Consider the following 13,684-nt stretch of genomic DNA (forward strand, 5'->3'; position numbering starts at 1 on the left):
GGTGCTCAGGCCGAGGACGCCCGGCTGTGTGGCAGGGCTACGCAGTCCCTAGAGCCAAGGGGACATGGTTTGTGGATCCAGACATGGCAGCGGGAGTGTTAGCTGCCCACGGGGGACGCACAGGGGACGGTCACTGACCACAGGGGACATCACCGCCCACAGGGGATGGTCATCGCCCACAGGGGACGGTCACCGCCCACAGGGGATGGTCACTGCCCACAGGGGACGCCTCCGCCCACAGGGGACAGTCATCGCCCACGGGGGACAGTCATCGCCCACAGGGGACGGTCACCACCCACAGGGGACGGTCACCGCCCACGGGGGACGCCTCCACGCGGTGAGGCCCCCCCCCCCACGGCCCGCGGGGACTCTGGGCAATGCCTGCTCCTCGTCCTACTACTCCTTCCTCCTCCTTCATGTTGAAAAGAGAACTCAAGTCAGTGACTCACGGACTTGGACTTGGACAGGCTGCCGAGAGTCTGAATGGTCTTTGAGACAAGCGTCAGCGTCCTCGATGTCTGCGGGTCCTGCCGGAGACGGGAAGGGGACGGTCTCACAGTTGAGTCGTGAATGAGCCCAGAACCGCCGCCGACAGAACGAACGACACCCCTAACAGCTGCACGGAGCGAGCGTCGTCCGTGAGTGAGCAGGTGAACCGCTGGCGCTGGAGTCGGAGGTCCCTGTGGGCCCTCCAACCCAGGTGGCTGCGAGCTGCTGACATGCGGGCTCTCGGGCCACCCCTGACCCCAGACCCCACGTTTCCAGCAAAGGAGCGGATCCCCCTGGCGACCCTGGGCCTGAGTCTCCGGGGAACCCAGCCTGGGGGCCTCTCACCCTCCACACGGTTCGCAGGCTTAATTTAAAACCAGCAAAACCAGGAATGGGCCCATCACCCTGGGCTTTCCGCCTGGCACTGTGGCCCCCTGGCACTCTCTCTGCAAGGGCTCGGGCCTCGGGCCTTTTCACGGTGGGAGCTCAGAAATCATCTGCGGACCACATGGCCTGAATGATGACTGATATCCACGCTCCGTCCTCCTGTGTGTGGGCAGTGGGTAACGTCATAACAAAAGCCCAGAGGAAGCCCTGGGCCCACACCATCCAGCGGTTTTAACAACACAACTTTGATTAGAACGTCTTGAAACCTTCCTGAGACAAAGACGTAAGGGCATGTGCACGTCCACAACCCAGCCACCACCTGGGGCTACCTCTGCACCTCCCCGGCTCGGCTCACGGGAGCTGCCCCGGCCACCTGCTGGCCCAGGGGGCCGGACGGTCAGGAGGTCCGGTTGACTAGTTTCCGGGACAGGGGCTCACTTACCGTGTGGTGGGGTGTGAGCTGGAAGAGGTTGGGGGACAGGATGGCTGGAGCAAAGAACCTCAGGAAGATGAAGCTGCTGACGGCCGTGTACCTCACGTCCAGGTCATCTGTGGCCAGGACACAGAGACAGGACTCACCGGGGCTGCTGGAGCCGCAGGGAATAACCGGGGGCAGGAAGAAACTGGGAACCACTGGGACAGAGCTCGGCTGTGGCCTCCGGGTGGGGCTGGGGCCCAACTCACACAGGGGCGAGTGCAGACAGGAGCCAGGGGCCCTGCCCGCCGTGCAGCCCCCATGCTGGTGCCTGACGCTGCCCACTGGCTACGGGGTCAGAACCCTCGCTACGGGGCCCTGAGCGTCCGTCTCTGCCTGGAGGCCTCCGTCCGGTGAGGGGTGCGGGTGTCCCCACGGTGTGAGGGTCAGAACCCTCGTTACGGGGCCCTGAGCGTCCGTCTCTGCCTGGAGGCCTCCGTCCAGTGAGGGGTGCGGGTGTCCCCACGGTGTGGGGGTCAGAACCCTCGTTACGGGGCCCTGAACGTCCGTCTCTGCCTGGAGGCCTCCGTCCAGTGAGGGGTGCGGGTGTCCCCACGGTGTGGGCGCCACGAGCACTCGCCTTGGAAGCGCTTGGCGGCCGCTTCTCGCAGGGAGAAGAAGATGTCACACATGACGGTGGGGCAGCTCAGCCCCGACGTGGTGATGACGCTGAAGACGCGGTCCACGTACTGCCGTAGGTTCTCCTGCAAGGGGGGGGGCTCAGCCGTCTGCTCCAGACTCCCCTGGGCTGCCGTGCCCCGCGGCCGCCAGGAGGGGCAAGGGCGAGGCTGGGGTCCCAGAGCAGCAAAGACAGACTTCCCGCCGTGGGCCAGGAGCAGCACGCTGCAATCACAGTGACCCACGCAACCAGCCAGGGGCGCGGGTGGAGGGAGCACGCTGTGTGCCCACATCGACCGGCAGCCTAGAGGCCGTGCCCGCGGCGACGTGGCCTCCCGAGCGCCAGGACCGGGCTCTGCTCTTTAGAGGCAAAGACTTGGCGGAAAGATGGAAACAGGGACTTGGCTGTTTTAAAAACTGGGGCAGAGCTCCAGGAGCAGCCACAGGTGGCCCAGGCTGGGGAGCCGCGTTTGCTGAGCTGAGGGAGACGCCCCCAACCATGGAGGCTCCCGGGTATGGGTGGCGGGAGGCGCAGGCCGGGCACAGAGCAGGGGAGGTGGTGGCTGGCGCCGGGGGCGGGGGGGGGGGGGGGTGGTCCCCCGAGGCCGCTGCAGCTCAGGCGCCTGCCACCGCCCACCATCCGGGGGTCGCAGCGTCCAAGGCGCTGGAGGGCGAGCCGGGCCTCACCGTGTTGCTCTCCAGGCTCTCACCGTCCTTCAGCCTCACGGGGTCGATCTCACAGGACTTGTGACTCTGGCAGATCTGCGGAGAGCGTTGGAGACACGCAGTGCGTGAGCCGAACCTGGAGCCCAGGTGGGCGGGGTCACGGCGGGCGAGGCGGGCCTGGGCCAGGAGGGGCAGCTTGAGGCCTGGCCTAGGCGGGGCGGTCCTTCTCGAGACTGCAGCGCGGCGGCTGACACGGGATGAGGCTTCACCAGCTTATTAACGTTTTACCTCAAAGTGCTCTCAGGGTTTGGCTCACAGATCAAACCAGAATCTACTCTCAATTCCCTCAAAGGACCGCAAGGACCGCAAAGGACCTGCTTTTTGGTGAAACTGTTCTGGGGGAAACACCCCCTCCCAGGAAGGTGTCAGTAAGAGATGGAGGGTCACTCCTCCCAGGGTGTCTGACCGGGGCAGGGGTTTGGGGTGGGGGGACAGCAGCAGGGCTGTCTCTCTGGCCTCGTGGATTCGGGGGAGGAGGCGTCCTCGGAAGAACCAGTTTTTCTCTTGCGTGTCATTCTGTCTTAGCGGAATGATGGACTTGCTTAAGTATTTTTCTAATTTGAGAAAACAAGGAAGCTTCTGGGATGCTCAGAAGGTCCCCTTGGGAAGCCGGAGAGAAGCTGACATGGAAGCCACAGTTCTGGGCTTAGGCGGGGCCCGGGGCTGCGGGCTCTGTGTCACCTGCCCTTCCCTCGGGACTCTCTGGCCCGCCAGCAGCGCCCCCTCACCTCCTCTATGGTGGGCTTCAGGGTGACGTGCAGGTAGTGCATCCCCGCCAGCTTCATCGTCTCGTCGATGCACTTGGACGTTAGCGAGTTTCCTCGGAAGATGGTATTGGGATCCCTGGAAAACAGTGTCGGATAGGGAGGCATCCAGGGGGCAGGGAGGCCACCTGACCGAAGCCTCGCAGTGGGGCCTGAGCCCTGGGCCTGCCTGCCGTGTAACAAACCCACCGCGGCCACCGCCGGGTCCCCAGGGCGCAGCAGCCGTGCGCCCCCCACCCTGCGCTTTGAGGGCCTCCTCCGCTCCTCAGGGCCTGGGGTCAGCACGGGAGGCGAGGCCCAACGACACCTCCAGCAGGGCACGCTCTGGATCCTTCTGAGCCAACGGTCCCAGGGAGCCACTCCCAGCAGAACCCACCTCCCCGGAAGGCCCGCGGGCCCAGCCTCAGGAACGGAGCCGCCCCCGAGGCACCCGGTGCCCCGCTCACCGCTCCGTGCCACGTGCCTCCCAGTTCCCAGGAGAAAAGGCGCATTTTTAGAAGCGCAAGTGTGTCTCTGAAGGAACCCTGACCGTGTGGCTTCCTCTGGCTGCCCGGACCCCCGTCCAGCCCCTGAACAGGCCGGACCCCTGGAGGGTCTCGGGGCGCGCTTGGCACTCACTGGGTCCTCTGGACCTCGGCACTGGCGATGGCACTGATGAAGGGCACCACCCGGCCGTAGTGCAGGAAGAGCCGCACCAGCGGGACGGCCGCCTCCTGCTTCTCCCTGCAGACCTCGCCCAGGATGTGGGCCGCAGACGCTGAGACGGGCTGGGGAGACAGGGCATGAAGGAGGCGAGCCCCAGGCCCAGCCCCCCACTTTGCGTGCGCCCGGCGGGTCTGCGCCTCCCCCCCGCACCCCCACACAGCACCGGGGCCAGTGAGCAGAGGGCCATGACCCTGGGGTCACTGTCAGACAGAGCGCCAGGCGTGGGCCATGCCGGGTCCTGTGGCTCTCGCTGCGGGGGACGTGAGGGCTCCCTTCCCCAGCAGAGGGAGGCCCAGATGGTCCCAAACACACGGCAGGCCCAAGGTGGGGGCTACGGTGCGCGAGCCACGCGGGTACCTCCACGTCCGCCGACCGCAGAAGCAGGTCCCGCAGGGGGCTGTAGTAGTCGGAGGAGAAGACGTGGTCTTCCGTGTAAACCACGTTCAAGCGCAGCGACCCCAGGTCTTCCGGCTTCAGGCTCTTACTGCCGTTGTCCCGGGGCTGAAGGAAGTACCTGGTGCAGGACACACAGACAAACGAGGCAGTCTGAGGCAGCAGCTCCCCCAGGGACCCCGCTTGGGTGGTCCTCCCGTCGCAGGCAAGGGGACTCGGGAGATTCTGCAGGACACCCTGCTTAAGTCCCTCTGCCTCAGTGGCCCCAACCTGACACCCCCGCAGGGTCCCTGCACCTGGGGGGTCCACCATCTGATACCCCCGCAGGGTCCCTGCACCTGGGGTGTCCCCCGTCTGATACCCCCGCAGGGTCCCCGCACCTGGGGCATCCCCCATCTGACACCCCCGCAGCGTCTGCATGGGCATCCCCCATCTGACACCTCCGCAGGGTCCCTGCACCTGGGGGGTCCACCATCTGATCCCCCCGCAGGGTCCCTGCACCTGGGGGGTCCCCCATCTGACACCCCCGCAGGGTCCCTGCACCTGGGGGGTCCCCCACATTGTGTACTTCGCGCTGGTCACACTGAGCCACAACTCAGACGCTGGGGTGGGGAGGCGGGAGGGTGGGGGAACAGGTAGGACAGGGGAGGGGGTCACGAGCAGTTTAGGAAACTGCGGTGAAATAATTTACCCCTGAAGACTGACACCCGACAGCGGCCAGCCCTGAGCAGAGCCCGGGTGGAATCACCCTAAGTGCACGCCGGGGGCTGGGCTTGTGCTGCAGGGCGGGCGGCCCCGGGCACACAGGCACCCAGCGGTCCTCCTGACGGAGGCGCAGCCGGCTGCTCTGAGCGCACGTGCCGGGCGGCGCACTGCGGGCTGAGGCACTGGCCACTGGGGCCGCCCGGCACAGCCCCGTCACGAGGCCAGGCTGCTGGCTGAGCAGGGTCGCCTGGGGCACTGAATCGAGAATTCCAGTTTCCCCAGGGCACAACCCAAATTTTACCCACCCGGGTCTGCAGGCGTTCAGGGCTCTGCTGTGTGGCGTGGGGTGCGGGCACCTGCCCCGCCCAAGCGTCTGCTGCGGGGCCGTGGGGAGTGAAGCCAGCCTGGGGCCGGAGCGGCCGAGACTGGCACCTGCTCCCTGTCACGCGATGTGACCTGGAAGCCCTGGTGAAAGGGAACCGGGCGCCCTGGAGACCAGGGAGGGAGACGGGGCGCAGGACGGTGGTCTCCGGGACACGCGAGGGCTTTGAGTGCGGCGGGCACGGCTGGCACGGCCCCCTTCCGTGCGGAGGCCGCTGCGGGGCCCCGGGTGCCCTCACCAGGCCTCGTGGGGGCTGGACTGCCGCAGCACCTTTAGCGGGACCCTCAGCTCCCCCAGAAACTCGTCCCCAAACTTCAGGTTGCTGGCGTTCCAGAGGTCCACCCTAGAAAACAGCAGTTATGCGGGGTCTCTTACCTGGCGGCGAGGAGGGGCGGGGTCCCTGCGCCCCCGAGCTCTCCCCAGAGAACCCGGGGCAGGACGGGATGGGGCATGAAGGCCACGCTGAGCACAGCTGGAGCATGAGGTCGGGCAGTTCAGGCCCTTGGAGGGACAAGCCCGCCTGCCCGGAGCCCCACCCCCATGCCTGTCACTGCTCGAGGCCGGGCTTGCGGGAGGGACCCGATTCTGCCCCCTCTGAGCTTCCGAACCTCAGGCGCCTCGGGAAACCCTGACCCACAGGAAAGCGGATTTTAAGTGATGTCAAATCCGGAGAATCCCTAGGGTTCTCGTGAGCAGGGCCCATCGGACCTAATGCGGTCACCCCAGCCTCAGGCTCATGACCTGTCCCTGACACGGGGGCGGTGCTGCGGCCAGCGCGGCAAGAGGGCTGGTGAGTCCCCCAGCGGACGCTGCGACCTGGCACAGCGAGGCCCCCGCAGCAGCGGGACCGCGAGCCAGGCCGGGCCTTGCACACGCAGAGGGGCTCGGAGCCTCCGCCCTTCAAGCCGGCGGAAGATACTGCAAAGCGAACACACGCCACCTTTGCCCTTTCGCCACCACCCAACATCCTCGCATTAAAATAATCCAGAAAACGGAAGTTCCTTTCCATCCACTCCCCAATGTTGGAGGAAGTCAGGCCGCCCCGCCGAGCCGGAGCCTCGACCCCGAGCGCCTCCCGCGCTCACCGGATTTCCAGCTTGTCCACGTCCTCGTCCTCGAAGTCGAAGTGGGACTTGCGGTTGTAGCTGCAGGGCCTGGTCACCTGGGGGCCGGAGGGAGAGCGTCAGGCCTCTGCTGCCCCTGGCTGCCCGTTCTCCCTGCACTGGGAGCCAGGCCCCCTCGCGCTCATCTGTGCCGGCCCTTGCGGGGCGAGAACGGCCACCTGCGCGTCACCGGGGCCGCGGCCCCCACGCCGCCGTCCTGCTGGTGGTTCGCGTTCTGAGGGGCAGCCGGGGGCTCTCATCTGCATGCACTTCCCCTTCTGCCTTAAGACCCTCACTACTTCCGGTGAAACAAGCCTCCCTCCACTGCTCAGGGAAGACTGGGTGGGGCGGGCAAAACGCAAGAAACCCCAAACCAAACCAACCAAACAAAAAATCAACGTCTTGATAATCTGGCAAGTATTAATCTGTCAGCATTCAACTCAAAACCGGGTCATGCTGGAAGCAACAAACAGCCTTTCTGCCCAGGGAAGGAAGGACAGTTCCTAGGAATTCGAGCTGCAGGGCAGGAGGGGGTCTTCACGTGGGGGGACAGCACCCCAGAACTCTCAGAAGCGACTGGTCTTTGTGCCAAAGACCCTGGGGTGTGCGCTTCAACTGCATTTGTGCCACTGAAACACCAACCTCAAAGTAAAACACTTCGTCAAACTGGGGGTTGTTTGTCTTCTTTTTCACTTTTGTCTTCTTTGCTTCCGACCTGTAATCGAGGGGGAAAGATCGGGGTGGAAAACAAACACTGTTGACGCCGAATCTCTCCTCTGCGGCTGGGCTACCCAGCACGCACGTCACGTGGCCTACGGGCGTGTCTGTTTGTCTCTAACCCCAGATGGTATGCAAATCAGGGCCCTTTACTGAGCCAAAGATACCCCACGGGGGGGGGGGGGGATCCGACCTCACCCTCCCCCCCAGCCGAGGCTGTACTTGCCTGCACGGTCCCGCCAGCGTCACCGTGGCGTAGGGGTCACACTGCCCATTCACGATGGGGAGGCCCTGGCACTCGAGGATGCTGAGGAAAGAAGTGGGAGGTCAGGAGGGGACCCAAGGCCAGCGGGCCATCTCTCGAGGCCACCCTGGGGTCCGGGAGGGCAGCTGTCTCAACAGCTCTCAGGCCAAAAGCTCTGAGTCCCTGCAAAGTGCTTCCCAGGGGCTCCCGTCTAATAAACAGAGATGGACGCGCTGGTCAGCAGTCATGAGACATCTGGAGGCAGGAGAAGGTGTGCGTGCAACCAGGGAAAAGGGAAAAGCAGCCCGGCTGCGGAGGACACGTTGCTGGTGTCGACTGCAAAAAAACGCACAACAAATAATGTTGAGACTTGTTTTATTTGGTGGACTTTCTGAGGATTCAAGCCCGGGACGCAGCCTCTCAGAAGGCTCGGAGGGACTCCCCTGAAGAGGTCGGGGGGAAGCCAGGATATACAGGAGCTTCTGCAACAAAGACCAGGTAGTCGGAACATCAAAAGATTACTGTTAATGAAAGAAAACCCGACATCTCCAGTTAAGGAATGTAGCGCTTCTCTATGTGCAGTGAGGTACGGGAGTCTGGGCTCACTGGAATCGTTCCTTTGACGTGCACCTCAGCTCTCTGGGGCCGCGTCCTGTGCTTTCCCAGCCGGAGTCCCCTCAGGGGCGCCGTGGAGGCAGCTGCAGTGGCTGCAGGCTTGGGGGCCGCAACACCCTGTCTCCTGATCCCGCAGCTGACGTTCTTCGTCCACAGTGGAGATTTCCTGAGCGAAGCCCCTGCCCTCCCTTCCTGGGAGCTCGAGAGAGGTCCGCCCGGCCCGGCCTGCCAGGTAGGAACTGTGGTGAAGTCTGTGTTATCGGTGGGGACCTGAGGGCCTGGCACCCCAGGGGCTTAGAGCCCTAGGCCGGGCGTTGCCTGCAACGCACCTCTCGGGCCGGGAGACCCCGTCTCAGGCTTCACTCTGCCGACCGCCCCGGCGCCTGGCCCCCTTTGGGTTCTGGACCGCAGTTACTCCAGCTCTTGGACCGCCCTCGTCACTCCTGCGCCTGTCACCCTGGGCTGTCGCTGGACAGCTCCTGCTCCTGCTTCGGCTGGACACTGGGCGCTGTGAACTTCACGTCGCTGGTGCCCGGATTCTGGGCTCATCCGTGCCGTCAGTGGTCGGGGTCTCTTGTCTGGAGAGCAATTCTCGTCTGCGGCTCTGTCCGGGAGGCGTCAGCAGCCTTGTTCGGGGACAGCGCGGCCCGACCGCCCGGTGTGGCCCCTGGAGTCCGTGCTGAGGGTCGGAGTGAGTGCAGGCGCTCCACTGGGCTGGTGGAAACTCGAATGACCCCCAGCTCTATGGCCCCGTCGCCCCTTTGCCCCCTCGCCTGCCCGGCCCTGAGGGACTCCACCTTGCTCGTTGGCGCAGGTCTGGGGAGTGCCACGAGGTCCCCTCCCCTGCAGAACGTGCCCACGGTGGCCTTGACGCCCCAGCTCCCATTGCCTAACCCGCCTTGGGCCCTGCTGGGGACGCCCTGCTGGCCATGTCGCCGATGCACCTCCAGGACGAAAGCTGGCCTGCGGCGACCTTGTTTGTTTCCCCACTTGGGGGCCAATCGCCCTCCGCCCGCACGGCTGGCTCACACGGCGTCGGCTCCTTAGTCCTTTGTGGCGGGAGAGGGGTGAGGCCCCCTGTCCCGTCCTGGCTGGAAGCAGAGCCCTAACCCACACTCGGATGCGAGGATCTGCGTGCCCTGCCTCCTCGCTCACTCCTGCACGCCAGCTGGCCCGGGCGGCTGCCGCCCCTTGGGAGCCTGGTGGTCCTGACGCGTTACGGGGCCTCTTCTCTCGGGCCGAGGGCCCGTCTCCTCCGTTCCTGCTCCCTGGAGTGTGGGGCCCCTTCTCTCTCCATTTCTCCACCACTGTGTTCCGCCCCGCTACACAGGCTGGCCCTCAGGGACTTTAGTGAATCTTTTCAACTCTTTCTCCTTTCACTCTTCTTTCTGGAGTTTCTGCACTTCTCTCCCTGCTATAACCTGGTCTTGGGTCATCTTCCTCCCTCTGTGAACTAACTCGTCACTAAACAAGTATCTTCAGGCACATTTCCAGGGACAGGCACAGAACCCTGAGCCAGCCGAGAGCTTGTACAAGGGGCTGACACCCTGAGAAGCCCCCGGGGGCTCGGGGTCCTGGCAGCCAGAGGGACAGCGGTGGGTCACGCATGGGAGGAACACACAGGGCGACCCGTCGGGTGGGCAGGTGGGAGGAGGTCTCAGGACAAGACCGACTCGCCCTCAGTTGGGGGGCTGCTGCCTCTGGGGCTGGAAGCATGAGAAGGGGCTCACTCGTCCCCTCCCTGCACCAAAGCCCAGAGTTCAAGGCAAATGCATTTTTATCACATTCAGCTGTTGATCAGGAAGGTTGGGACAGTGGTGCATTTTGGATCCGCAGAGGTAACGGTTTTCCCGGCAGCAGCTCAGACAGGGGGAGCAGTTCTTCCCGCGGCTGGCGTCTGGGGAAGCGCTGCCAGAGGAAGGGCGCAGCCGCCCGTCAACGCCACTGCCGCTCCTCACAGACCACCGTGAGGAAGGCGCTAACCAACACGCTGACCGGCCCCGACCGCAGTTACACATCCCGGAGAAAAAGAAAAACCGACACGCTGACACCTGGATGCAAAACGCACAGCAGGAAAACAGGGGTCATGGGCACATCGCACCCTCCTCCCTCAGACGTCACTTCACCAGCTGCACAACCTGGGGGTCACGGCTCAGCTGTACAATCTGGGGGTCACGGCTGCTTGCATCACATCCGACCAGAGCCTATTTCACTGGAAAAGGTATGTTCACACCCCAGGCATTTGTCTACGCCGATCCCATACACACACGTGCACACTCACGCCTGCACACACTCACACGTGCACACTCAGCAAGCGTACAGGGTAGCAGGAGCCCCGATTTCGGGGTCGAGGTCTGAGGTCAGGCCCCAGCTCAGCCCCCATCTCACCGTTTCCACAACCCCAACCTCTTTGCCTAAACGTCGCCCTGAGTAACTGGTTATTTGCAAAAGCCAAACGCGTCACCTCCAGGGTGAGCAAGGATGTTAAGACAGTCGTCTGGGGAATGCCCAAGTCTGGGACTCCTGAGTCATTTGTTTATAAAGCATGGGCCGCCCCGCGCCCTGGGGTTAGACAGCCCTGGGCAGACAGGCCGTGGCGGCCGTCCCGCGTCTTACCGCGTGGCTAGCTTGTGGCAGACGACACCCGAGTCGGTGATGACCTCACTCAGCCTCAGCGCCAGGTGGACCTTGCCCTGAAAGTGACAATGACAGGGGGTCACGGGGGGCCACAAGCGGCGGGAGCTCTTGGGCTCCGATCACAGGCTGGTGACACGTGACCCTGCATGGCATCCACACGTGTCCAGCCGCCCGGCTCAGATCCCAGAGAGTTAAAGAAGCTTCCAGCCCATCGGGCACGACGCTGACAGCAGGCACTGTTTCAGAAGAAAGAAAAGGAAAAGGTACTGGAGGGAGCAGTGTCCCAAATGGGCCTGACTGTCTGCTCTGGGCTGTGTTCACTCATGGCGCGCAGGCCCCGGGCAGGCGTGGGCAGCTCTGCCCAGGCGTCTCAGTGCTTCTGCGTCTGCGACAGGCAGGGTCGGAGGCCAGGAACCTCAGCCCCGCTCTTTAGGAAGGAAGCGGACGCTCACGCGCGCTCTGGGAGGAGGGGCAGAGCAGCTGGGGTAATGGAGCAGCTGCGGCTGTGCTTCCACCCGTCTGGCTGTGCAAAGGGCGCCGGCTGAGGACGGCGAGTGGGCGGGGCGGACATGGCCAGGGCATCATGAGGGCCACGAGGAGCAGCGGGGAGACGAGCTCCCGAAAAGTCCACCAGGAAGATGCATGATGCGCGTGTTTCCGTGAGCGAGCGTTCGGTTAAACTAAACTGACTTTCCTTAGACACGGAGGTGAACTGGATCCATTGTCTCTAAGGTCCTTTCCAGTTGAAACCCCCGGACCCTGCAGCCTGGGAAGAGCCTGTGAGGGCCGCCACGTCTCAGGAGAGCCCAGGACGCGGTGGGGACGGCTCACCAGCTGGGGGGTCGGTGTGGGGCGCTCAGCCCCGACAGTCGCCCACTGCAGCGCGGGACCCCGAGCCCACGCGGGAGCATCCGGCGCTCCGGGCCGTCGGCACGGGGCGTGTGCAGACCTGGCCAGCAGCTCCTGGGCCCGGGACAGGTCCCGCCCCTCGCGGGGACGCACTCGCCTAGAGCAGCAGCTCTTCCCACAGCGGCTCGGGGCGTCCGCCCGAGCGCCCTTCACCCGCCAGGCGCGGACACAGGGTCCACGGCACACCGCAACCCTCGCACGCGGCAGGCTGGTCCGACAGCGAATCCTTGAGGCCGGTAACTGGGGTGGCAGTGGCGGGGGGTGGGTGGCCTCCCTGTGCGGGTGGAAGAAACAAAGTCCCCAAAGGCCAGTGGCGCATCCTGAGCGACCCCACCCTCAGCACTGTCCCCCAGCGGGCACCGCCGTCCTTACAATCGAACAAGAAAGACTGACGGCCTGGAAACCAGCCCCGCAGGAAGCTCAGCTGTCACTGGTGGCCCGGTCAGCCTGCTGTCCTTTGTCGCACCCCAGGTGCACGGGCGCCCGCTCTGAGGCCGACGGTGGGCCACGGCCCCTCAGACCGACGCACCCCCAGTGGGGGACGGGCGCGGGCTGTGACCGTTGGCGCTCCTCTCCTGGGGCAGCGCGTCCTCCAGGAGGGGCAGTGCTGTCAGCCGACTCGTGCTGTTACAGTTCGGGGGCTTTGGGGGAGGGGGGTATGAGGTAAATAAAACACAAACACACACATCTCGGAGAGAAACCCCTGCAGAACCACCCAGGATCTGCAGCTCGGAAGTTCACACCCATCCTCACTGCACAAACAATCCCACCGCAAACACCAACGCCCGGGGTGGTGCGGGCCACACCCTGCACAGGGCAGGCAGGAAGTGTGGTTTCCCAGGCTCGGCCTCTGCAGGGCACGCGACCTTCCATGGACGCACAGCTACACACACAACTTCCCCTCCGCTTGTTCTGACCCCAGCGGGAGCCCTCTCCCCAGGGAGGCGGTCACAGGCCCACCTGGCAGGCTGAGGGCAGAGGTGGCCATGCCTCCCATAGGGGCTGGAACCCCGGAGGGGGGTCCAGCTGAATCGTGCTCGTTAACAGTTAGCCCAGGCAGGACGTGCTGAGACTTGGCCGGAGTTCTCGCATTAACGTTGGTGTATGAGATGAGAAGAGAAACCTTAGGACAGAGCACTGAGAATGCTGACTTCATAGTCGTTCCCAGTCTCATTTAAGGAGAGTAAGGATAAGAAGTTGTTTAAAAAAACAGCTGGGACTGAACAGCATCACCCACCCTCACGGAACATCCACTGGGATCGACCGACCTGGCCTTAAACACGTCAGCAAGTCTAGGAAAATAAAAATTACATCACAGCTGCTCTCAGACCACAGTGGAAATTAAACTAGAACTCAGTGACAGAGAGATAGCTAGAAAACCCCCAAATGCGTGGAGGTTACAGAACACACTTCCAAGTAACAAGCAGGCCGCAGAAGAAGTTCCAGGAGAAACTGAAAAATACTTTGAATTCATTTCTTTTCATAAGTGAAAATGAAATAAAACATCAAAATTTGTGACATGCAGCAAAAGCAATGCTTAGAGGGAAATTTAAAGCAGTGAATGCATATATTGGGAAAGACGAAAGGCAAAAATCAATAATGTAAGTTTCTAACCTTAGGAAACTAGAAAAAGAAGAGCAAATTAAATCCAAAGTGAGCAGGAAAGAAATAATAAAAGCTAGAGCAGAAATCAATGAAAATGGAAACTGGAAATCAATACAGAAAATAAACAAACCAAATCTGCTTTCTTGAAAAGATCAATAAAATTGGTAAAGTTCTAGCTAAGAAAAAACAGAAATGAAAGCAGGGCCGTCA

The 13,684-nt window shown here is 63.2% G+C and overlaps 1 protein-coding gene across 2 annotated transcripts in view; it reads right to left on the bottom strand.

Moving 5' to 3' along the window:
* Window positions 1-13,684, bottom strand: part of RASA3 (RAS p21 protein activator 3) — an 88,647-nt gene that overhangs the window by 14,867 nt on the left and 60,096 nt on the right. For both annotated transcript variants that reach the window (XM_079903422.1, XM_079903423.1), the window contains exons 5-16: window positions 10,940-11,016; window positions 7,691-7,771; window positions 7,390-7,462; window positions 6,730-6,806; window positions 5,883-5,987; window positions 4,522-4,678; window positions 4,078-4,226; window positions 3,424-3,538; window positions 2,657-2,731; window positions 1,932-2,055; window positions 1,319-1,425; window positions 450-527 (exon numbers count right to left, since the gene is read on the bottom strand). In XM_079903422.1, coding sequence (XP_079759548.1) covers window positions 450-527; window positions 1,319-1,425; window positions 1,932-2,055; window positions 2,657-2,731; window positions 3,424-3,538; window positions 4,078-4,226; window positions 4,522-4,678; window positions 5,883-5,987; window positions 6,730-6,806; window positions 7,390-7,462; window positions 7,691-7,771; window positions 10,940-11,016 — 1,218 coding nt within the window. The remainder of the gene's footprint in view (window positions 1-449; window positions 528-1,318; window positions 1,426-1,931; window positions 2,056-2,656; window positions 2,732-3,423; window positions 3,539-4,077; window positions 4,227-4,521; window positions 4,679-5,882; window positions 5,988-6,729; window positions 6,807-7,389; window positions 7,463-7,690; window positions 7,772-10,939; window positions 11,017-13,684) is intronic.

This window comes from Stenella coeruleoalba (assembly GCF_951394435.1).
Source record: "Stenella coeruleoalba genome assembly, chromosome: 18".
Lineage (NCBI taxonomy): Eukaryota > Metazoa > Chordata > Mammalia > Artiodactyla > Delphinidae > Stenella > Stenella coeruleoalba.